Source organism: Microtus pennsylvanicus, chromosome 16 (genome assembly GCF_037038515.1).
Source record: "Microtus pennsylvanicus isolate mMicPen1 chromosome 16, mMicPen1.hap1, whole genome shotgun sequence".
Lineage (NCBI taxonomy): Eukaryota > Metazoa > Chordata > Mammalia > Rodentia > Cricetidae > Microtus > Microtus pennsylvanicus.
In genome coordinates, this window is record NC_134594.1 from 47,576,011 (window position 1) to 47,602,414 (window position 26,404).

The 26,404-nt window shown below is 41.5% G+C and overlaps 1 protein-coding gene across 4 annotated transcripts in view; it reads left to right on the top strand.

Annotated features, from left to right (window-relative positions):
* Fbxw7 (F-box and WD repeat domain containing 7) overlaps positions 1 to 26,404 on the top strand; it is a 149,624-nt gene that overhangs the window by 61,468 nt on the left and 61,752 nt on the right. For all 4 annotated transcript variants that reach the window (XM_075950913.1, XM_075950914.1, XM_075950916.1 and 1 more), the window contains one exon: positions 20,926 to 21,507. In XM_075950913.1, the coding sequence (XP_075807028.1) occupies positions 20,995 to 21,507 (513 nt within the window). In that variant the 5' untranslated portion in view covers positions 20,926 to 20,994. The remainder of the gene's footprint in view (positions 1 to 20,925; positions 21,508 to 26,404) is intronic.

Sequence of the window (26,404 nt, forward strand, 5' to 3'; positions counted from 1 at the left end):
CCGATGTCGACCTGTACTCTCCACATATATGCGTGTGCTAACACACCTGTATGGACTGGTGCATAGACAAGCATACATATGTTTCACATAGACACAAATAACAAACCATCCATCTTGCTCTGAAAAAGAGTGAAGTTCTGTAAAACCAGCTTTGAAAATGGGCTTATGGCATCTAGAAGCTTCTGCACCAGCAACGACCAGTGACAACTCATAAAACACGGGTAAACATGGCCACCCAATGTCAGTTCTGAGTCTTAGAGTTTAGGACACATATCTATTAGGGGTAAGACTGTTGAAATTAGTAAAGGTATCTAAAATATAGTCTTTTTATCACTACCTCATCCCTGTAAAAATAAACACAGAGGAAGCATTTCATGTATTTATTCATACCCAAGGTATTACTATGGAGTTTACCATGGAACACTAGTAGTTGAAGCCGTTAGTCAGCTTGTAGTTGACCTTTATGTAGATTCTCTCAGACCATTTGTTTAGTGAATGTTTGTGTGTGTGTTGGGGTGCATGCTGTGGTGTTGTTGGGGGTCAGACAACAGTTCACAGGAGGTGATTCTCTCTTAGTTTTCTTCCTTTCCGCATTCATGGAGAATGAACTCAGGTCATCAAGCGTGGCAGCAAGTGCCTCTTTGGCCCCTCGGTTTTATTCTTAATGTCATTGTACATTGATAATGTTCTCTTAGTCAGAAAACTTGCTTCCGATGGTGTTGGCTAATTTCAGTGTCAACTTGACATAGGCTGTTGTCATCTTGGAAGAAGGAATCTTCCCATAGGATTGATTTGTACACAAGTCTTTAGTGCATTTTCTTGATTGATGTGGCAGGGCCCAGCTTATTGCTGGTTGTATCACACCAAGGCAGATGAGCCTGGATGATTTAAAAAAAAAAAAACAGGCTAAGAAAGCCACAGAGAGCAGGCCAGTAAGCAGCTCTCTTCCATGGCTTCTGCATCAGCTTCTGCCTCTGGGTTACTACTTTGTTTTGAGCCCTTGTCCTGACTTCTTCCCTCATTGATGAGCTGTGATGTGAATCTGTAAGTTGAAATAAGCTTGTTATTTCCCAAGTTGCTTTTGGTTGTGGTGTTTTATCATAGCCATAGAAACTCTGGGTTAGATCTTTTTAACATTAGTGAAAACTAAGGTGGACTGACACTATGCCAACTTTATCCCTCAGTGTTGAGTGTATTAACTAATTCACACTACTGAACCACTTTATAGAGATAAACTGTATTTCCAGGCTCATTGCTTTGTCATTGATTGTTCATGTATTAGCATGGGTTTATATACAGTCCTCTATTTTTTTCTTCTGCATTTTTCTCCCATGTGAGAGGGAAGTAGTTGACGGGATATAGCTGACCCTTTAAAATTCACTCGTATAGGCTAAGAGTTAGGAGCACGTGCTGTTTCTGCAGAGGATCCAGTTGTCTTCCCAGCACCTGTATGACAGCTCCTAGCTGTCTGTAACAAGTTCCAGGGGACCAGACACATACATGGTACACATATACACTCATGCAGATAAAATGAAGATAAGTGTATGTAAAAATTAGTTTATCTCCTAGATACTGTATATTTCACATCGTGTACATGCTAACTTTTACATAATCATTTCAAGGTAGTAGAATAAAGGAAATAAATAGTTAGGGAAACTGATGAGCCACATGTGGAAGCTGAGTTCTCTACAAGAGTAGCAAATGCTTATGACCTAGGCAAATTTCATTTGAGTGAGGTTTGGTTATATTTTGTACTGCTTATTAATAGAGTTCTTTTGAATATTGAAATAGTTTATATAAAACAGTGCAGTGCTTGAAATACAGCTCATACTCAGTAAACATTTTGTTTGTGTGACAGAACTCTGATTAGAAGTGTAGTAATTGGAGCAGCCGGGCTGCGTCCCCAGCACCCCAGCTGCCTGGCTAGCTTATGCCCCGAAATAACAACACACAAATTGTATTCATTTAAACACTGCTTGGCCCTTTAGCTCTAGCCCTTACTGGCTAATTCTGATATCCCGATCAACCCATCTCTAATAAACTGTAAGCACTGGTCTTACCGGGAAAGATTCAGCATGTCTGACCTGGCGGCTTGCTTCATCGTGTGCGTCTGCCCTGGAGAGGGGAGCATGGCGTCTATGGAGTCCGAGCTCACTTCCTCTTCCTCCCAGCATTCTGTTCTGTTTACTCTACCCACCTATGTTTTAACCTATGAGGGCCAAGCAGTTTCTTTATTGCTTAACCAATGAAATCAACAGATTGATATATGACACTCCCACATCATCAAATTCCCATCCTTAGTTGTATGTGCAGAAAAATTTAGCCAAAACTTAGCTGCAGATTCAGAAATGGACTAGCCAACACACATACCTGAGTATACTCAGGCAAGCAGTTTCTCTTACTAAATTAAGACTTTTCCTTAGCTGATAAATGTTTCATTTGTTCATACTCCTTTCTGCTTTGATCAGGATGGTGGTGATGGGTTGGCAGGCATCTTCCTCGAGGCAGACTTGCACTTGGGATGCAGGATGCTGTACTCGGGGTGTGCCAGCAGTTTCATTCATTCCTGTTTGCTCATTTCTAGTACTGTACGAGAGTGTTTTCTTAGCTAAGCTATAGTACTTAGGCATTGGCAAATTCATTGTTTACTTTAATAAAAGAAACATGGCATTTCTCCCAGTCTCAATGCAGTGTACCGAGTGACTGGCTCTATCCTATTGTCATGTGTCAACTGTATGAGTTTCTGTAATGACATTTTGTAAATTAATACAAAGTTAATCCGATTGTTAATTCTTTTTTGTTTTTCTTTATTTTTTCTAAAAAGATCATTATATTATTGTTTTTAAAAAATGATGCAACAAAAATGAGTATTTTTCTTTCCTTGTCTTCTGGTAGAAGAAGAAAGTATTTCTGTAGTCATTTACCTCACAACCCTGTTTCTTCTTATGCTAGAGGATGTGCATAGTGGATTCATAAAAGATATTGCATGGCTTTATAGAGGTAATTATATATCTTTTATGTTTTGCAAATTCAAGAATTGGAATTCTTAGGTTTTGACATTGTAAAATGCCTGACTTCCGTTGTTTTAAATTATCTTATAAAAATTTAGGTTGCATATACAAACTTGTTTATACTAAGCAATGAGCTTTGAAAAGTTCTAGGCCATGGTTCTTTTCCTATTTGAATGAGATTAAGTTCTAGGGTGTGGTTCTTTTCATGGTTGTTATATTCTAGTGAGATTAAGAAACCTACAAGGTGTTTAGTTTCACAAATGCATGATATTTAAATGCTGCAGTGCCATTAGTACTTGTGAAGAAATGTGTAAAGAATTAAAACATGAAAGAAGTCTATTCCATAAAACATGGCAGGTGTGTATTCAAGTTGTGGACCCTTGTCACGGAGCAAAGTCTGTGTTCTTAGTTGTTGAGTATCTACGTCAGTCGTATGGCTTATATATGACTAAGATGGATAATTTTGTTTATTCATTTGTTCCTCCCATTAATATTTATTGAATTGCAAGTGTAGAACTGTACACTCTCAGTCACATAAGATTTCCTCCTTCTTGGGCTTGATATATGTAAATCATAACCTAGTTCCAAGTAATTATAGTGCAGGATACTTAAAAGTCCCAAATAGAGGTTAAGCTATCTTAAAGAAATGGCAGTTTCTGGTCACGCACCCGCTTTATGAATAGTTGTTTTTTTGTCTCTCATGGATTCTTGTGTTCCACTGCTTCGTGCAGTAATTGTGATTTTTAAACTAAGCTTTGGTTACAGTGGTAGGAAAGCACCAAAGGGTACATGTCGAAAGAGCATCATATGATCGTGCTTTAATTAAAAAAGTAAATTTTAGAGTATATTGGCTGAACTTTGTAGTTGTTAAATTATGAAAGGATTCCTTTTGTGTCAGTTACTTTTCCTGTTGCTGTGTTGAAGCACCCTTAACAAGAGCACCTTAAGGGAGAAAGGGCGCAACCCTGGCTCACAGCTGACACCCTAGAGTGAGGCTGCATTCTTAATGTGCCAACAGTGTTGAGCTCTTGCTGCCCAGCAACCTTCAGTTTGGGACCCAGCTTGTAAAGTAAATGTCCCTCCCAGTTTGAGGGTAGGCCTTCCAGCTCAGTTAACCTAGGCTGCTTTACTGGGTGTTCTAGGTCCTGTCAGTTTGACAAACTACCACTCTTTTCAGTTGCTAGTGGAATCTTTGATTTATTTTCAAGAGATCTCATGATTATGGCCTAGTATTACATCCGTGTGTGTGTGTGTGTGTGTGTGTGTGTGTGTGTGTGTGTGTGTGTGTATCTGTTTGCACACACACGTAGAGGTCAGAGTTCAGCCTCTGATGTCATTCCTCAGGCACTGTCCACTTTGTTTTTGAGACAATCTCTTACTGGTCTAGGATTCATGAGTTGGGCCAGATTGCCTGGCCGGCAGTGAGCCCCAGGGCTCTCTGTCTCCAGAGCTGCGGTTAGAAGCACCAATCATGTCTGACTTTTTTTTTTTATGTGGGTTCTGGGGATTGATCTCAGGTCTTCATGCTATGTGGCCAACACTTCACTGATGGAACTGTCTCTTCAGCCCACTTATTTCTTAGTCAGGAGAATCTCCTGTTCCTATAGAAGCCCAAGTGGAGACGATTTTCCGACACCTTCCCGTTTGAACTCCTGTGGGCTCTCGCAGCAGTCCCTTCCCATGGTTGAATGCTGGTGTAAGGAAGTGTGCGAAAGTAGACTGACTTGAAGGTGGATGCTAGTATGCTGTTGTAACCGTGTTCGTAGAACCACACAGCATCACACGTCTTGCAGTAGCCTGCTCTGTCAGTCTCTGTGTCTCCCTCTGTTCTACTCTGCGATCATACATACCACTGTTATCAGGGTTCCCCAGCTCTTGTGTGCTACCTGAGGAAATTCAGATGGGTTTACAGAAGGTCGCAGCAAGCAAAGTTGGGACAGTAAAAGTGACTGTAATGGACAGACTGAGCTCTCTGGCTGTGAGGTTGGTCTTTGAACCGTGTCCACTGGTTGTGCCCCCTTCCTTCTCACCTTTGATCTGTGGCTTTATAAAAGAGGTTGTCTTTATCATCTGGTGTATGCACCCACTGCCAGCTTGCTTGTGATCTGGTGTCCTGGTGATAGATAGGGTCACGTGATCGTTTGTCTGCTCTGATAGCCTGTGGCCACAGAGCTGAGATAAACTGTGCAGCCTTACCCAGACCCTCCCTCTGCTGCTTTCATATGACTTCTGTCCATGCTGTGGCATCTGGAGATGAAAGTAACTTAAGTGACACTGACCAGATGAAGCTGGAAGGGAAGCTCAGCCGCAGTGACAGATCTTAGGTTTCGCAGCTGACTGTCACCTTTGCACAGCAGTGGCTGTGAAGTGGTGACTAGGTGCTGGCATTCTGAGCAGCCAGCTCACTCCAGTTTGACTTTCCTCTGAAGCAATATAAATTCTGCCAACAGCACAAAAACATTCCTATAGACAGAGCTCCAAGATGCTCAAATTTAAAGGGGCAGTGACGCTTCATCAGACAGGTGAATTGAAAAACATGTCAAATCCCTGTTCTAGTATTCATCTCCTTTGCACTCCAAAAAGAAACAGACGGATGGGGAAGAGTCTGTTTAACATGAAAAGGCAATGGCTTTTTGGAGCTGCAGAAGTATGCTTGTTATTACATATGCAAATCTCAGAGGATGTCAATTGGGTTAAACAAAAATAAATTCACACTCAGACCCAGCACATATTACTGCAGAACAATTAACTTCAAGAAAATATTTAAAGTACAACTGGAGAGCGAAAGCAATTTACCTAAAAAGAGTTAGGTATTTCCCTGCCTTGTGAGGAGAATCCTAATGATGGTAGCTTCAGTGCTGAGAAAAACAGGACACAATGGGGACCTTCTGTGGAGGCAAGGAAGCAGACATGTAAGGATTCTCACTCAATTCTGACAGCTGGCAGACCCCTCGTGTGACTGCTGTCTGCACCAGAGGTGTCAGAAGAGGAGTCTTCCTGGTGGACTGCCTGAGCCAGAGGGTGAGAGCTCCTGCGTGGACAGCGGTGCCTTCAGAAAGCACTGCTCTCTGCTGTGCCCGCTTGTCCAGCTTTGCAGCTTTGGGTGTTTGTTAGAACGTGTCAGCCTGCACACTGTAAACCACAGGTTTCTTTTGTTGGACAATTGCTCAGTGTAGTACATTGTCACATCCAAGAATGTCAGCTTTTGCCACTTGTGTTAAGAGGACAGCTGCTTATTTTGAAAAATAGTTTAAAACTTCAACTTTGTTAGTTTTATGTTAACTTGGAAGTCTGGAGAGAGGTAGAGGGAGGTTGGATCCTATCCCCCCTCCCCGACCTATGCCTACATAGCAGCAAGATCCCACAACCTAAAACTCAAAGGCAGCTTTGGGTTTTGATCCAAGAATTTATTCCCAGAACTCCAAAACCAGTGAGGTCTGTACAGGATTTGTGGCTTAGCAGAAAAACACAAAGGGAATGGGGGACAACAGCAGAATCTCCAAATTACTTGCTTACTTGCAGTGTTCCTTTTGCCTCCAAAATTGCCTACTGGTAGATCTTTGTCCACAGTAATAGGGGGTCTGTAAAATTTGAGAAGCTGTTTTTACCAATAGACCAGTAGTATCTGGAGCTAGATGAACTCAAATTTATGTGTGCTGAGACCACACTGGAAGGTTCCCTGATTTTTGAGCTCTATACTTTCATAGGAGAAATCTCTTGGAACTTTCTGGTCAATAAACAATGAACAGAATGATGAAGTTTAAAGTTACATATGAGAAATACTTTACCAAAGTCAGGTGGTTGTGTCAAGAAAGAAAGTTAGAAAATATCATGGTTAGACTTCAGTTTTATATGAGCTCTCAAGGGAGGAGATTTTAACTGGAGCAAAGGAAGGACTTTGTGTGTAAATTGATTGAAGAAATGCAGGGTATTGCTTGGATAGTATTTGTTTGCTCTTATAAGAACTCCTGGCAGTTTACTGATCACCTGCCATGTGGATCGTGCTAATAACAGTTTTTGACCTGTATTGAGTTAGTATTTGCAGTGCTCTCCAAAGTGTGTCTTTCATATACTATGCCCGTCTATACTCAAGACTTACTTAAGAGAACTTGGAGCTCTGGTGACTGGCAGTTGTTAGCTGTTGTCATCTTGGTCCAAGCATTTAAATCTCTAGAGGCAGTTCTAGGGTCAGTTCTAAAGCTGGAAACACAGAAGACAAATGAGACCTCCAGAGATCCACTTGAGAAGTATGGCGGCCTTTATGTACCAGTCCCACTTTTGGCTACCTGGTCAGCAGTCTGGTAGTCCTTTGTGCCCTTAGAAATTACTAAGGACAAGGCCACCTAAAACGCGCGCTCAGGTGTGTGTGTGTGTGTGTGTGTGTGTGTGTGTTTGTGTTCTGTCTATTCTGTTAAATAGTAAAATGGAAAAATTACACACACACACAGAGTGAGCTCAAGCAACACCACTGTGAATTATTGTCAGTGTGCACTGTGAGAGACTGGGAATGAGATTCTCGGTGTTTTCAGATGGGGTCAGATGTAGAAGTCTCTGCCAGCCTTCCTTGTTCCTTTTGCCTTCCTGTATCAAAGACCTGAGGTGGACATCCCTGTGAGATGTGAGCTCAGAATAAAAGAACGCTCCAGTGTGTCCTCCACATACATTAGGTCCTTAGGGGCTTTGTTCCGGACACTTGAAATTTCATCTCTCCTCTTTCTCCTTTTTGAGACAAACTCTCACTGTGAAGTTCAGCCTGGCCTACAATAGTCTTTCTAAAGTGCTGGGATCACAGGCATGTGTCACCATGCTCCGCTTCAACTGCTAATATTGTGAGCTGTTAATATAATTTCCAGTTTTGAGTTTTAAGGAAGCTTTTAAAATAAGCTGCCTTATCATGATTTAAGTGTACTACCTGCCAAAATTCTTCAGAAGAAAAGGGTTTCAGATGTTGTGTATTTTGAGATTTTGCTTTATTTCTACAGCTGTTATTGATTGGTCATCCTAACTTATAAAACTTCCAACACGTAGACAGAGTTCATAGTAGCAAGGGAAGTAGCATTTTGACTTCCCAGGGACCAGCAGCCTCTCACACACTAGGATCACTGATCTCAGCTCTGGATTAGATGAATATGCGGCCTAGACACTCTGTAAGTGCTTGCAGCTTAAATGGAAGCAATGGAAGCTGTTGCAGGGGAAGGACCTGCTTGTTTGTCCCAGCCGCCTGGCTAGCTTAGCCCTGAAATAACCACACAGAAACTGTATTAATTAAATTAATGCTTGGCCCATTAGCTGTAGCCTCTTATTGGCTAACTCTTACATCTTAATTCAACCGATCTCCATTAATCTGTGTAGCACCACTTGGCAGTGGTTTACCAGAGATTCTAACTGGCATCCATCTCAGGCGGAGGATCCATGGCTTCTCTGACTCTGCCCTTCTTCCCCCTAGCATTCAGTTCTGTTTTCTCTGCCTACCTATGTTCTGCCCTATCAACCAGGCCAAGGCAGTTTCTTTATTCATTAACCAATGAAAGCAACACACAAACAGAAGGACCTCCTACACCAATTCCCCTTTTCTGTTACTTTCTTTACCAACTTACCAGTTGGAATATAAAACTGGTTTCATGCCTGCTAACATTTTATTTTCTGTATCCTGAGTATCTTAGTTGGAAGTGTAGGAAATAGATCGATAGCATTTTCTGTACCATTGCTCCTTAATTGGTAATGTAGGAAGTGGATAGTATTTTCTTTTTTGTTTCTTTTCTTATTTTGAATTATTGCTTAGATCTTGTCTAGGCAAGAGGAATAATTTGAAGTGAAGGAAATGGACCTAGAAATTTGGAGATCTGTTTAACAGTCTTTTGAGCAGATGTGAAACCAGTGATTTTGGAGGCTGTGACCACTCACTGTCCTCTTCGCTGCTCGAGTGGCTGAGGTTAGTAGTGAAATCTGTTTGCAGCCTCCACTGTAGTGAGGAATTCGAGCTGTGACCAGCCCTCCACACTGTTGCCTAGTCTCAGGGTGACTGTACAACCAGTGTTGTTGTCTGAAACTGAGGGCATCTCCAGGTTAGTGAGCACTTACAACTTTTGCCTTGTTAGGTCGGTGCAATACTGCTTTGTAACCTGAAAAATGTGAAAAATGTCTTGTGGAAAAATAGATTATTACTGTCAGGATCTATTTTAATGATCCATCATTAAGACACCGTTGCTTTATTCTACACAGATGGAGATCTTTGTAAGAGAATCACGGTATTTCTTGCCAGTTAGAAAATAAGAGCTCATATCTCTGTTAGAAAAACAATTTAAATTTATTATACACTGGAATTATAGCTAATGTTCTAAGTGGCTTTGGGTGGAAGGATTTTTATGGTAATGGTGATTTGACCACTACAGTGTTGACAGATCAGAGGGACCAGACCAGAAGGAAGTGTGGATAACCTGATTTCTACCCATCGTTGTATTGTCTTTCCAAAGCTTTCATATTCATAATGCTGAAGTCCAGCTAATGAGAAAAACTATTTTCTTCCTAACTTTCAGTTATTATTTTAGGTGCAGGGCTCTATGCCTTTGGCCAGTATTCTGTCCCCAATGCTGGCTCGTGACACTTACAGCTCTCTCCTTCAAATACATGCTGTGTGGGGCAGTTGAACAGTGCCGTCCTCAGTATGTCCGCGAACCCTCTTGCCAGAATTTTAAGGAGGGATAAGCGATTGTTTCAGAGGCTGTGAATAGGTACTGTTTGGCATATTCGTCTAAGCAGGTAATCTTTTTGCCTTAGAGAGCAAGAAGAGAAATCCAGACAGGAGTTTTTAAAGGTGAGAAGTGGATGAAGTAAGGGCAGCATGGATTAGGTAGAGTTGTAGCTGCATACATACATACATACATACATACATACATACATACAGCATGGATATGGTAGAGTTGTAGCTGCATACATACATACATACATACATACATACATACAGCATGGACATGGTAGAGTTGTAGCTGCATACATACATACATACATACATACATACAGCATGGACATGGTAGAGTTGTAGCTGCATACATACATACATACATACATACATACATACATACAGCATGGATATGGTAGAGTTGTAGCTGCATACATACATACATACATACATACATACATACATATAGCATGGATTAGGTAGAGTTGTAGCTGCATACATACATACATACATACATACATACAGCATGGACATGGTAGAGTTGTAGCTGCATGCATGCATACATACATACATACATACATACATACAGCATGGACATGGTAGAGTTGTAGCTGCATGCATACATACATACATACATACATACATACAGCATGGTTATGGTAGAGTTGTAGCTGCATGCATGCATACATACATACATACATACAGCATGGACATGGTAGAGTTGTAGCTGCATACATACATACATACATACAGCATGGTTATGGTAGAGTTGAAGCTGCATGCATGCATACATACAAACATATATACATACATACACACAGCATTGGATTTGGTAGAGTTGTAGCTACATACTTAACAAATGAAGATTCTCAAGAGGGGCAGGCAACAGTCACAGAGAACACGATTCTTAGTTTTAAAAAGATTATAGAAAAAGATTTTCCCTTTATGTTTTACAACAAATAGTTACCACAATAAATAAGTTAGGAACCCCATTAAGGAAGAAGATTCATCTGTTTCTCTGCAAATACTGTGTTTTCCATACTGCAGTGGTATGTTTGTTTTGAAGTTCAAAATGTTCCTGCAAAATGATTGTGAGGCAAGAGAGGAGAGAACATCTGAAAGGATTTGAATCCATAATGGTTCCTTCCCAGTCCCCTTGTGGTGGTGCTAAGCAAGGCTTTTTCTAAAGATCCCGTCCAGTTGTCACTGGCTCTGTAGATGGAGGCTTCAGATGCTTCACCGAGGGCGGTTGCTTGTGTGACCCTCTCATATTCTCTGTCAACAGCTGCCTGCTAGGGACACTGACAGCGAACTGTGGGCTGACTCTTCCATTCTAGGAGCTGTGCATTTATGGAAGTCTGTCACTTTGTCTATTGAACTGGAAAAATCTTGGGGTTTTATCCTGCTTTCCCGATGAGATTTTATCTGATGTTATTGTAGGGAAATCTGTACTCATGAGGGTGTGGAATCCAAGACCAACACCTTCCTCAGCATTTAGCAGTAGACTCACAGTAGAAGAAAAGCACATAGAGAAGTTTGTATTGTGTTCCGTTTCATGTACGAGCATACACACACACACACACACACACACACACACACACACACACACAAATTGAGGTGCTTTAACACCGAAAGCACAGGTGAATCCTGAACAACAAATACACTTATATACCGAGTACATTAGTCAAAATATAGACTCCATCACTCCAGAAAATTCTTTTTTTAAGTATATATTTTATGTGTATGTGTTTATCTGTATGTGGAATTGTGCCCATGAGTACAGCATCTGAAGAGCCAGAAGAGGGTGTTGGATCCCCTGGAGGTGTAGTTATAAGCAGTTGTTGACTGCCCTCTGTGGGTGCTGGGAAATGAACTCTGGTCCTCTGGAAGAGCAGCAAGTGCTTTTAACCTCACCGTGTCATCTTTCCAGCCCCCAGAAAAGTGTTTTAAGCCCCATTTCAGCCTATCTCTACCACACTTAGAAAACTTCTGTACTGTTTTGGGTCATTGTAAATAGTTTGAAACAAAATGTGTCAATGAAATCTTGCAATATTTCTTTTGTGTATGTGTATGCATGCTTGTGTATGTGCCCATGTGTGTGCAGATGCACATTCCTGTGTATGCACAAAGGCCAACGGAGGCCTGCGAGTCCTGTCCTACTGTTTCCCACCATATCCCCCTGAGACAAGCTCTTCACCCAGTTTGGAGCTGGGCTTGCGGTAAGGAGACCCAGGCAGTTTCCTTTCTTCTGTCCCCCTCGTTGGTTAGGCTGGCCGGCCTGCAAGCCCCAGGAATTCCTCTGTCCTGGCCTCCCCAGTGTGGGATTGCAAGTATGCACCACCACATTCAAGTTTTCACAGGGCTCTAAGGAAACGGAGGTCCGATACTTCCACCATAAGCAGTATACCAACTGCACTGTCTTCCCAGCTCCCAGCTTCTTCATACTAATATTTGCTTTCATTTGTGGGGCAAAGTTAAACATATAAACGTTTGTAATTTGCCATCAAGGTATTGACATTTAAGGTTCTTGCAATGACTTAGCGAGTGGAAAAGAGTGATTGAGACATGTGGTAGACATGACTGGGGATGCTGCTAAATTAAGTTCAGGTGCATGACCTGTCTGCCTCGTTAAACAGGAAGAGATCTGAGGTTGATTGTGAAGTTAGCAGATACTTTGAGCACATATTGAGGCATTATACCCTCGTGCTGGGACAACATCAGTGAAAAAGGACAGCTTATCTCTGATAAAGCCTCAGAGCTAGTGGGGGAAGGCGTGTATATGAATGTGTGGATGGACACACAGGTCCGTCTTAAACAGCAGGGGTCATTCTAGTGCTTCTGTGTATTTAGTGCTATGGGGAAAGGCAAGACTGAGGGAGGGGTCACTTGGTGTAGGGACTTGTTGCTGGTTTTAGTGGGCTAGTGAGAGAGTATGGATATGTATATGGGGGTGTTCATGCCATGTAGAGGCCAGAACTTGATGCTTGGTGTCTTCCTGTATTGCTTTCCAATTTATTTCTATCAGGGCCTCTCAGTTGCCTGGAGTTTACATTTTCCTCTAGACTGGCAGGCTAGCCAACGCCTGGGATCTGCCTGTTGTTCCCCTGCTCACCATTGGAGTTAGAGGCTTGCTCTTACATGTTGGAGTTTACTTGAGTGCTGGAGATTTGATCTCAGATCCTCATGTTTGTAGAGCACTGAGCCGTATCAGACAGCCGTTTGTGGACCCAGTTGAAACAAGCTTCACCTGCTTGTTTCAGCACCACGCCGTAAACAAGTGTCCTCTTTCTGGTCTGTGCTAACATTTTCCTCAGTTTTGTTTCTTTTGTTGATGGCGTTGTTTAAAATGACCCTCTAATGTTTGAGAAAGCTGTGACACTACCTTATGGAGAAAATAATGCATCTTAGACAATGCATCTTAGTAGGAGTTATACTAGTTGGGCATGAGTTCAAGGCTGAGTTCATAGTCTGCATTAAATAAGGTGCCTTTAATCAGAAGCTGAGTTCTGAGTCGGCCAGTAGATGATAGGGTTGGGATCCAGAGGCTGATGGGAACCATTTGCCCCAGGAGCAGTGGCTCAGGATTTACTAATTCAGTGACTAAAGCAACTTCATCAGACATGGTGACCACAAAGAAATTTAACTATTTAATTAACAGTGGTGACCGAGAGAGGCTTTTAGGGATTGTGAACTTTTTATTATCTTCACTCCATTTGAAACTGCTGTTTCAGGAATGTTTAATATTTCCTAGTAGCCCTGTAATGTGAAATCTTACTTTACTGTGGGCTCTATAATCAAAAACTGCTAAATGACATGCTTGGCACATGCAGAGACATGTTTTAGGTTTTGTTGTTGTATAATTTATTCTTGGTAGTACTTGAGATTAGGTGAAGAAATAATTGTAAGTACTTCCATCTGGAACACTAACGTTGGTCTGAAATGGATTAGTGATCTGTGAGCATGGCATTGGTTCTGGATTAGTGATCTGTGAGCACAGCATTGGTTCTGGATTAGTAATCTGTGAGCACTGCATTTGTTCTGGATTAGTGATCTGTGAGCACTGCATTTGTTCTGGATTAGTGATCTGTGAGCACTGCCTTGGTTCTGGATTAGTAATCTGTGAGCACTGCATTGGTTCTGGATTAGTGATCTGTGAGCACTGCATTGGTTCTGGATTAGTGATCTGTGAGCACTGCATTTGTTCTGGATTAGTGATCTGTGAGCACTGCATTTGTTCTGCATTAGTGATCTGTGAGCACTGCCTTGGTTCTGGATTAGTAATCTGTGAGCACTGCATTTGTTCTGGATTAGTGATCTGTGAGCACTGCATTTGTTCTGGATTAGTGATCTGTGAGCACTGCATTGGTTCTGGATTAGTGATCTGTGAGCACTGCCTTGGTTCTGGATTAGTGATCTGTGAGCACTGCATTTGTTATGGATTAGTGATCTGTGAGCACTGCATTGGTTCTGGATTAGTGATCTGTGAGCACTGCATTGGTTCTGGATTAGTGATCTGTGAGCACTGCCTTGATTCTGCATTAGTGATCTGTGAGCACTGCATTTGTTCTGGATTAGTGATCTGTGAGCACTGCCTTGATTCTGCATTAGTGATCTGTGAGCACTGCATTTGTTCTGCATTAGTGATCTGTGAGCACTGCATTGGTTCTGGATTAGTGATCTGTGAGCACTGCATTTGTTCTGGATTAGTGATCTGTGAGCACTGCCTTGATTCTGCATTAGTGATCTGTGAGCACTGCATTTGTTCTGCATTAGTGATCTGTGAGCACTGCATTTGTTCTGCATTAGTGATCTGTGAGCACTGCCTTGGTTCTGCATTAGTGATCTGTGAGCACTGCATTTGTTCTGGATTAGTGATCTGTGAGCACTGCATTGGTTCTGGATTAGTGATCTGTGAGCACTGCATTTGTTCTGGATTAGTGATCTGCGAGCACTGCATTTGTTCTGAATTAGTGATCTGTGAGCACTGCCTTGATTCTGCATTAGTGATCTGTGAGCACTGCATTGGTTCTGCATTAGTGATCTGTGAGCACTGCATTTGTTCTGCATTAGTGATCTGTGAGCACTGCCTTGGTTCTGCATTAGTGATCTGTGAGCACTGCATTTGTTCTGCATTAGTGATCTGTGAGCACTGCATTTGTTCTGGATTAGTGATCTGTGAGCACTGCCTTTGTTCTGGATTAGTGATCTGTGAGCACTGCCTTGGTTCTGCATTAGTGATCTGTGAGCACTGCATTGGTTCTGGATTAGTGATCTGTGAGCACTGCATTTGTTATGGATTAGTGATCTGTGAGCACTGCATTGGTTCTGGATTAGTAATATGTGAGCACTGCATTGGTTCTGGATTAGTGATCTGTGAGCACTGCATTGGTTCTGGATTAGTGATCTGTGAGCACTGCATTGGTTCTGGATTAGTGATCTGTGAGCACTGCCTTGGTTCTGGATTAGTGATCTGTGAGCACTGCCTTGGTTCTGGATTAGTAATCTGTGAGCACTGCATTTGTTCTGGATTAGTGATCTGTGAGCACTGCCTTGATTCTGCATTAGTGATCTGTGAGCACTGCATTTGTTCTGCATTAGTGATCTGTGAGCACTGCATTGGTTCTGGATTAGTGATCTGTGAGCACTGCATTTGTTCTGGATTAGTGATCTGTGAGCACTGCCTTGGTTCTGGATTAGTAATCTGTGAGCACTGCATTTGTTCTGGATTAGTGATCTGTGAGCACTGCCTTGATTCTGCATTAGTGATCTGTGAGCACTGCATTTGTTATGGATTAGTGATCTGTGAGCACTGCATTGGTTCTGGATTAGTGATCTGTGAGCACTGCCTTGGTTCTGGATTAGTGATCTGTGAGCACTGCCTTGGTTCTGGATTAGTAATCTGTGAGCACTGCATTTGTTCTGGATTAGTGATCTGTGAGCAGTGCCTTGATTCTGCATTAGTGATCTGTGAGCACTGCATTTGTTCTGCATTAGTGATCTGTGAGCACTGCATTGGTTCTGGATTAGTGATCTGTGAGCACTGCATTTGTTCTGGATTAGTGATCTGTGAGCACTGCCTTGATTCTGCATTAGTGATCTGTGAGCACTGCATTTGTTCTGCATTAGTGATCTGTGAGCACTGCATTTGTTCTGCATTAGTGATCTGTGAGCACTGCCTTGGTTCTGCATTAGTGATCTGTGAGCACTGCATTTGTTCTGGATTAGTGATCTGTGAGCACTGCATTGGTTCTGGATTAGTGATCTGTGAGCACTGCATTTGTTCTGGATTAGTGATCTGCGAGCACTGCATTTGTTCTGAATTAGTGATCTGTGAGCACTGCCTTGATTCTGCATTAGTGATCTGTGAGCACTGCATTTGTTCTGCATTAGTGATCTGTGAGCACTGCATTTGTTCTGCATTAGTGATCTGTGAGCACTGCCTTGGTTCTGCATTAGTGATCTGTGAGCACTGCATTTGTTCTGCATTAGTGATCTGTGAGCACTGCATTTGTTCTGGATTAGTGATCTGTGAGCACTGCCTTTGTTCTGGATTAGTGATCTGTGAGCACTGCCTTGGTTCTGCATTAGTGATCTGTGAGCACTGCATTGGTTCTGGATTAGTGATCTGTGAGCACTGCATTTGTTATGGATTAGTGATCTGTGAGCACTGCATTGGTTCTGGATTAGTAATATGTGAGCACTGCATTGGTTCTGGATTAGTAATATGTGAGCACTGCATTGGTTCTGGATTAGTGATCTGTGAGCACTGCATTGGTTCTGGATTAGTGATCTATGAGCACTGCATTGGTTCTGGATTAGTGATCTGTGAGCACTGCCTTGGTTCTGGATTAGTGATCTGTGAGCACTGCATTGGTTCTGGATTAGTGATCTGTGAGCACTGCCTTGGTTCTGGATTAGTGATCTGTGAGCACTGCATTTGTTCTGGATTAGTGATCTGTGAGCACTGCATTGGTTCTGGATTAGTGATCTGTGAGCACTGCATTGGTTCTGGATTAGTGATCTGTGAGCACTGCATTGGTTCTGGATTAGTAATCTGTGAGCACTGCATTGGTTCTGGATTAGTGATCTGTGAGCACTGCCTTGGTTCTGGATTAGTGATCTGTGAGCACTGCATTTGTTCTGCATTAGTGATCTGTGAGCACTGCATTTGTTCTGGATTAGTGATCTGTGAGCTCTGCATTGGTTCTGGATTAGTGATCTGTGAGCACTGCATTGGTTCTGGATTAGTGATCTGTGAGCACTGCATTGGTTCTGGATTAGTGATCTGTGAGCACTGCATTGGTTCTGGATTAGTGATCTGTGAGCACTGCATTTGTTCTGGATTAGTGATCTGTGAGCACTGCATTTGTTCTGCATTAGTGATCTGTGAGCACTGCATTTGTTCTGCATTAGTGATCTGTGAGCACTGCATTTGTTCTGGATTAGTGATCTGTGAGCACTGCATTTGTTCTGGATTAGTGATCTGTGAGCACTGCCTTGATTCTGCATTAGTGATCTGTGAGCACTGCATTTGTTCTGCATTAGTGATCTGTGAGCACTGCATTTGTTCTGGATTAGTGATCTGTGAGCACTGCATTTGTTCTGCATTAGTGATCTGTGAGCACTGCCTTGATTCTGCATTAGTGATCTGTGAGCACTGCATTTGTTCTGCATTAGTGATCTGTGAGCACTGCATTTGTTCTGGATTAGTGATCTGTGAGCACTGCATTGGTTCTGGATTAGTGATCTGTGAGCACTGCATTTGTTCTGGATTAGTGATCTGTGAGCACTGCATTTGTTCTGAATTAGTGATCTGTGAGCACTGCCTTGATTCTGCATTAGTGATCTGTGAGCACTGCATTTGTTCTGGATTAGTGATCTGTGAGCACTGCATTGGTTCTGCATTAGTGATCTGTGAGCACTGCCTTGATTCTGCATTAGTGATCTGTGAGCACTGCATTGGTTCTGCATTAGTGATCTGTGAGCACTGCATTTGTTCTGCATTAGTGATCTGTGAGCACTGCATTTGTTCTGGATTAGTGATCTGTGAGCTCTGCATTGGTTCTGGATTAGTGATCTGTGAGCACTGCATTGGTTCTGGATTAGTGATCTGTGAGCACTGCATTGGTTCTGGATTAGTGATCTGTGAGCACTGCATTGGTTCTGGATTAGTGATCTGTGAGCACTGCATTGGTTCTGGATTAGTGATCTGTGAGCACTGCATTGGTTCTGGATTAGTGATCTGTGAGCACTGCATTTGTTCTGGATTAGTGATCTGTGAGCACTGCATTTGTTCTGCATTAGTGATCTGTGAGCACTGCATTTGTTCTGGATTAGTGATCTGTGAGCACTGCATTTGTTCTGGATTAGTGATCTGTGAGCACTGCCTTGATTCTGCATTAGTGATCTGTGAGCACTGCATTTGTTCTGCATTAGTGATCTGTGAGCACTGCATTTGTTCTGGATTAGTGATCTGTGAGCACTGCATTTGTTCTGCATTAGTGATCTGTGAGCACTGCATTTGTTCTGCATTAGTGATCTATGAGCACTGCCTTGGTTCTGCATTAGTGATCTGTGAGCACTGCATTTGTTCTGGATTAGTGATCTGTGAGCACTGCATTGGTTCTGGATTAGTGATCTGTGAGCACTGCATTTGTTCTGGATTAGTGATCTGTGAGCACTGCATTTGTTCTGAATTAGTGATCTGTGAGCACTGCCTTGATTCTGCATTAGTGATCTGTGAGCACTGCATTTGTTCTGGATTAGTGATCTGTGAGCACTGCATTGGTTCTGCATTAGTGATCTGTGAGCACTGCCTTGATTCTGCATTAGTGATCTGTGAGCACTGCCTTGATTCTGCATTAGTGATCTGTGAGCACTGCATTTGTTCTGCATTAGTGATCTGTGAGCACTGCATTTGTTCTGCATTAGTGATCTGTGAGCACTGCCTTGGTTCTGCATTAGTGATCTGTGAGCACTGCATTGGTTCTGCATTAGTGATCTGTGAGCACTGCATTGGTTCTGCATTAGTGATCTGTGAGCACTGCATTGGTTCTGGATTAGTGATCTGTGAGCACTGCATTTGTTCTGGATTAGTGATCTGTGAGCACTGCATTTGTTCTGAATTAGTGATCTGTGAGCACTGCCTTGATTCTGCATTAGCGATCTGTGAGCACTGCATTTGTTCTGGATTAGTGATCTGTGAGCACTGCATTGGTTCTGCATTAGTGATCTGTGAGCACTGCCTTGATTCTGCATTAGTGATCTGTGAGCACTGCCTTGATTCTGCATTAGTGATCTGTGAGCACTGCATTTGTTCTGCATTAGTGATCTGTGAGCACTGCATTTGTTCTGCATTAGTGATCTGTGAGCACTGCCTTGGTTCTGCATTAGTGATCTGTGAGCACTGCATTTGTTCTGCATTAGTGATCTGTGAGCACTGCATTTGTTCTGGATTAGTGATCTGTGAGCACTGCATTTGTTCTGGATTAGTGATCTGTGAGCACTGCCTTGGTTCTGCATTAGTGATCTGTGAGCACTGCATTGGTTCTGCATTAGTGATCTGTGAGCACTGCATTGGTTCTGCATTAGTGATCTGTGAGCACTGCATTGGTTCTGGATTAGTGATCTGTGAGCACTGCCTTGGTTCTGGATTAGTGATCTGTGAGCACTGCATTGGTTCTGGATTAGTGATCTGTGAGCACTGCATTGCAAGTTCTCACCTGGACTGAGCCTCAGTTGTCTGTTTAGTTACAGACATTTCCAGATTGACAGTTGTGAGGTTTCATCAGCATTGCTTACATCGTCATGTCCAGTTGTCAAGGGAATAGTGCAATATTTGATAATTGTACAGTGTAGAAATATATTATACAGACTTCATTTTTCTGAACAGCTAAATCTCATTAGATATTGGTGAAAACATAAGATTTTTATTTGAATATATTAATATATATTTCTGGTGTGAAATAGAACATTTTAAAATTTTTAACTTTTGAAATATTCAACATAAATACAATAAAATACTATTTTTTCATGTTTGTATTTTATATGAGTGTTCTGACACATACAAAGCTTTCTCTAAGATGTTCAGAATTAGTTTGTAAAATAATAATGCATTTTTGACAGCTTAATTTCTGTATGAAAATTTCAAAGTTCAGGTTCTAGGGTTTTTTAAATGTGTGTAATGTGAAATTATTTTAGTAAACTTGAACTTTATCAAATATCAGCAAAGAATGTGCTCTATAATGAACTCACTGAAAATGTAACAAGAAATATTAGAACCTATGCTAAGAAACAAAAGAAAACATAATGCGTAAAATTTGAGAAATCAGTTTAAAGCTTCAATAATGCCATCGTTTAAGATGCAAGTGTTTTGAAATACCACCATGTAGTCTTATGCAATCTAGAAATTACACTGCAGTCCTGTGCTTTCCATGTAAGGCTTTCCTTAGCGTGATACACAAAACCAGTCTTCACCATGCTTCTTAAATGGATCACGTCTTGGATACAAATTCTTTTATCTTAAACATCTGAATTTTATTTTCATTCTCTCTCCCTCCCCTCTCCCTTAACCCCTGTCTGCACCAGTGAACATCTTCTGTATAATCTTCCTCCTTTGCTGTTTTAGGATTACTTCCTTAGGATAGATTGCCAGCAGTGGAGTTACTGGGTCAGAGGGTATGAACTTAAGACCTTTTTGCTTTTGTGTTCTTAATTACAATTTTTAAATTTGTTGTTCAATTGGTTTATATTCATTGTGGGATATGAAAATCACAGAAATTGTGCTTCTTACCTGAAAGCAGAATTTTGTGATCGGAGAAGCTTGGGGAGTTGCCAAGATAATAAAGCTTTCTTGAAGAGGATTTACTTCAAGATTTCATGAACCCAGCTGGGCACCTGATGGGTGTTTTCTTTTTGTTTATATGGCTGTGTTTACTATTTAGTAAATAGTTTATCCAGGCTATGATTTCTGAATTAATGATTTAAGATTTAAAATTGTTTTATTGGCTAAATTATGTCATACTGATCAAGACAACTAAACTATCAAGCTTTTAGAGGTATATCTAAAAAGGTTGTTAAAGGTATGCATTTTTAGAAGCTTTATAACTTACTTAATTTAAAGAACATGTGAATGTTTTCCACAGTCTTTGTTACTTAGACGATAGGCATAGGACTCAAAAGTAGATGACAATATAGATTGTACAAATCTTGTTTATCCCCTATTTCCTCCTACAGAATGTGAAAACCTTTGCATCTTCTGATAGTCTAGCCAAGGTCCAAGAAGTAGCAAGCTGGCTTTTGGAAATGAATCAGGAACTGCTCTCTGTGGGCAGCAAAAGACGACGAACTGGAGGCTCTCTGAGAGGGAATGCTTCCTCAAGCCAGGTAGATGAGGAGCAGATGAATCGTGTGGTGGAGGAGCAGCAGCAGCAGCAGCAGCAACTGAGCTATCAAGAGGAGGAGCACACTGCACGGAATGGTGAACTTGTGGGGGCAGACCCCAGGCCTGGAGACCAGAGTGATTCCCAGCCAGGACACGTGGAAGAAAACAATAACCGCTTTATCTCAGTAGATGAGGACTCTTCGGGAAACCAAGAAGAGCAAGAGGAAGATGAAGAGCATGCTGGGGAACAGGACGAGGAGGAGGAGGAAGAGGAGGAGGAGGAGATGGACCAGGAGAGTGATGATTTTGATCAGTCCGATGATAGTAGCAGAGAAGATGAACATACGCACAATAGCAATGTCACAAACTGTAGTAGTATCGTGGACCTGCCCATTCACCAGCTCTCTTCCCCATTCTATACAAAGACGACAAAAGTGAGTATCTGATATCCCTTCACCTGACCCACTACATTGCTGTTGTAAGATTGCCTGCTATCTTCATGTGTAACAACTTGATTAAGTTTTCGTTTGTTAAAGGCGTTCACAGTGCTGTAAATAGAAGCACTGGTAGGAGGGGAGCCTGGCTGTGAAATAGGGGGAAACTGATCTTGCTTACTACAAAAGATTGCCAGCTTCAGATCTGCTGCTGAAGTAAAGTGGTTTGTGTAGTGTGCAGGGTTGTCGTGAAACATGATGTGTATAAATCAAGTAATGGAGTCTTTTTATTTACAAATAATTAATGTATGCACAGGCTGTGTTCCCACCAGAGTTACTCTGATGTGTGAGTTACTAGGAATCACTCTAAATAGTTCTGTTTCATTATTCAAAAATGAGCTGGGACTCATGAATGGCCATGTAGGACAGCCTTAAGGGTTAAACTGTTGTGGGGTTGTCTTTGAGTAATAGCTCACCTGTTTTACAAACACCATCTATCCTAGACATCCTTTTACTCATTTGCTGTTTCTTAAACTTAACAATGGATTTGTGGATTTTGTTCATAAATAGTTACAAATTTAATAGCATGTATTTTAATATAGTTTGACTTGGAATGAAGTATCTGATACATTTGTCATAAATTTGATTTGCTGAATCAATTTTGTTTAAATTTGCTACTATCTCTAATTTTCATAGCCTACTCATAGGTTATTTTATTGAGCTATCAGTGTGACTGAGGAAGGAAATGGCATTAAGTAGTGGTTTTCTTTTATTCAACTGTCTCCATGCCTAGATGAAGGATTTGGGTCTCAACTGACTAGATTTTGACCACTCTTGTCATTTCTTTTCTTTTTTTTTTTTCTTGCTACTTCTTTTTTTTAATTTTTTTTAAAATTTATTTATTTATTACTCGTCATTTCTGAAACAGCTTCAGAAAACCCCCTCACTCTGGAGAGGAAGACCATGAGTCAAGATAGCAAGGCATTGTTTCGGGCTTTAAAGACATTTTAAAAGTTACCTTGCTGTATTGAGAAGATATCACATGTCTATTAATAAGGGAAATAGGAGAAATTTATAATAACTCAGTACTTTATTTTGCTTTATTTTAAATCCCTGGTCTTTATAAAAAAAAAGGAAAAAGAAAAAGAGAAACCTCAGTATCCTGGACTTCAGTTTCATTCAACCCTAAACATTTGACCTTTGAGCCGAGTGGGGGCACGAAATGAAGAACCCTCCTTTAGAAGTTGGGCGACATATCCATCAACAACCTCAACACTTGAGGCAGGAGGCCCGCCTGAGCGCTCTAGTGGGAGAGCGTGTGTGTCTGGGGTAGGCTGTACAGCAAGACTCAAGGAAACATCACCCCCTTTGAAGTGTTAATAGAGAATTAAGTTTCCTCAGTTCTTCATCAGTATGCTTTTGAAGTATCGTTGTGGCAGTCTCTAAACAACCAGAAGACAGCTAGATTTAGGTGCCATTCCTGCATCTTTTCTACATTAATAAAAAAAGTTAGATTCTCTGTTGCACTGGTTTATTCTCAGAACATAATGGAAACTATTAAGATAATTTCCTACCCTTAGTCATTGAAGGTTTCCTTTTTTTAAGTGTAGAGATAGACAGCATTTTTTGCAGTGAAGTGGGTACCTTAAACGGTGAATGTAAACAGTGGCCAAAGGGCCCACTGGACCAGCCAGTGTGTTGAGCTAGACTTCTGTACTGTTTCTTAAAGTTTCTGAAACTGACGGTTCTTGAGGTGTTTTCTGCCCTGGTGATGAATAGACCCATTTGGGTGAACTGAATTGTAGGTACAGTCTCTGTTCTTTACCCGAATGCTGTGTCTTCTCTTGGAGCCAAAGGTACCACTCCATTCCCTTTAAGTTTTGTTCTTATGGGAATGTACAGTTGAGTGACAAAAAGAAATAAAGAAGAGAGGAAAGGGTATGACTGCTCCTGGGTGTAGTGGAAGAGAAAGTGTATTGTATGTAAGTAAAAGGGAGAGCATAGGTAGAGGCAGGGCAGGGGCATTCGGGGGAGTCGAGAGTGGACATGACCAGACTGAGCGGGGCCATGTGTGGAGAAGTGAGGAAAGGGAAACCAGGCACAGCAGCCAGGAGGCCAAAAAGCACAAAAGGGCAGGAGACTAAAATGTGTGGGTTATATAGGGAAGGGCTCTGTGGGATGGGCAGCCTGGACCCTGAACTCTCCAGTTCAGGGTAGGGGGTGAGAGTGTGCCAGCCATGCCCTGTGACAGGTAGGGCTTGAGGGATGCTGGGCGAACTTGGGGAACAGGTCCAGCTTTGATGTGTTAAATAGATACCTCAGTCAGTTGTCCTGAGTTTGAAATTTAACAGCAATAAACAGTAGAGATTAGAAATTCCAGACTGCCCGGATACCGAAAGTCAAGGCTATTGGTGATCAAGATTTGCTCTTTATTAAATCCCTGTGAGAGATGAGAAAATAAGTGGTTCACCCTACACAATGCTTATTTTTAGGTTCTCTTTTTTTTTCTCATGTTTAGATCTTTTCTATTTTTCTTCTTTTGAGAGCAGATTTTTTTCATGCAATATATTCTGACGGTGCTTCCCCTTCCCAACTCTCCAAGAGCTCTCTCATCTCCTTTCCCATCTGAATACACACCCTCTCTGGCTCTCCATAGAAAACAAACAGGAATCTAAAGAAAACATGATCAAACAAAAACAAATGAACCAGAATAGGACAAAACAGACAAACAGAAGAAGAAAAAGAACCCAAGCATACAGACGCAGAAACACACATGTTCATATACATAGGGATCCCATAAAAACACAGAATTTCATATGTATGTATCTATGTATGAAATCTGTAAGATGAAAAGAAAAAAGTATGCCTTGACAAAGCCTTGTGAGACAACCTCCAAAGATAACACTGAGTTTGTGAAATCACTGCTGGGCAGGGGACCCTCCCTTAGGAGTACTTTGTTTCCCAGTGAGACTCTGTTGGAGAAAACTTAGTTTTCTTTTGCATGTGGCTATCCATGGCAGATAGCTTCTGGGTTAGGGGTGGGGGCTTGTTCCTCTCAGCACTGAGACCCCATCTGGCACAAACCTGTGCAGCTCCCATCCACACTGAAAATAACAAAAGATTTTACTCTTGATCTGTCCTGTTTCCGTGTGGTATGCTGCCCCCTGTAGTAGAAAGTAACAAACTGCACAACAGTCTTTTCCAAGGAGAGGGGTTTCGGATTAGGAAGCAACCCAAGCTGCTCTTTGAACCACCTCAGAATTCAGAAAACTGCTTTTCTTGTGGTTTTTAACAAGACATTATTGAAGATATGAGGTTGCAAGGCTGAAGTTGAAAGACGAAGAAAGGATCATGAAAAAGAAACGAGTCTGGTTACTCTCTAGAGTTTGTCAAATGGGTTTGCTGTTTGTCTTAGTATGAGCAGTCTTCTCCAAGTTCTAGAGTCAGCTTGCTTTGCCCGTTCTTAGTGTCTTACCTCTTCAAGTTTTAACCATATTAACAGCTTATTATATCAAGAGATTTTTAGCTCATATTGAGTCTTTGACATGAAATGTTTTATACGTATTATTAACTCTTGTTACCGTTTTATTTTTATCAGCCCACTTTCAGCTAACATGAAAAGCAAATGGGACTACAAGCGTCAAGTCTTTATCCTCCAGATCTTTTCATGGAAACAATCATATTTGGGAAGTCATTTCTGATGCTTCCATCTGGAACTTCGTTCCGTTCCTTATCAATTTTTTTTACGTCTTGATTTTTCAATTCTGTTACCTGTTTTTATCCATTGCCTCTGATAAGAACTATGTATACACATGAATACATTTGCAAAGTAGTCTGTTGAATAGATTGTGTTTTTAGGCTCTAAACAGTAGAGGATAAGCAGGATCTAGTCACACAGCCCTGCAGTTCTTGGGACCAGGGAGAAGGGCTTTAAACCCTGAGTTTGAAGGTGACCAGAATCAGGATCAAGGTCACAGTTGTGTGGCGGCTCTATAGAGTTGAACAGCCAGAAGCCTTTATAGAACAATGTTACCAACAGCCAAAACTTAAAGGAAAGCTAAGTTAAGTAACTCCCTGGGAATGACATGCTCTTAGAAATCGGAGGCCTAGCTCTGTTCAAGTTAAAGTTCAGTTAGGTCCAGGCATTTCCAGAAAGCAGCTGTCTTATATAACATGTGCTAGGATATATGGGCCCTTGAGAGACTAATCAGCATTTTATTAAAATACAATTGACAGGGTACAGACCATTGTCCCATAGCAAATAGCATTTGCGAAATTTCTTTAGTGTATTTTCAAGGCCTGAAAGTTTATTATTTTATGGTTGAATAATATTCCTCTGTCTGGATGGGCTGCTGTTTATTTATCCACCCACCTAATAGAGACCATCTTGGTTTTCCAGATTTTGGCAACCATGAGAAAAGCTACAGATGACGAGACCTGTAGCAGTATATTTTCGTTTGCAGACACTGCCAGGGTGTCTTCTGTTGACTGCTGTTTGGCATTCTCAGGGCAGTGAGTGAGGTTGCTCTTCCTGGTGCTTGGCATCGTCAGCGTCCTGGACTGGGTCTGCTCTGAGATGCGCTGCGTCTCTTCCCCGTGCTGTAAGATAGTGAACATATTCTCAGGTGCACACTCACCATAAACACATCTTCTGGGTGAGCTGTCTCTTCAGGTCTTTGCTCATTTTTAAATTAGATTGTCTTCTTAACAATGCCTTTTTTTATAGTTTTATGCGTTTTCAGTAAGTTATTTATTGGATGTGTTTTTACAAGAATTGTTCATGGCTTGTCTTTCTCTATTGATAGTGACTGCTTAATTTTAATGATGTCCTTTCATCGTTATTTCTTTCATAGATGATGTTGAGGTTATCTGCCTAGGTTTTCTCCTGTCACTTTTT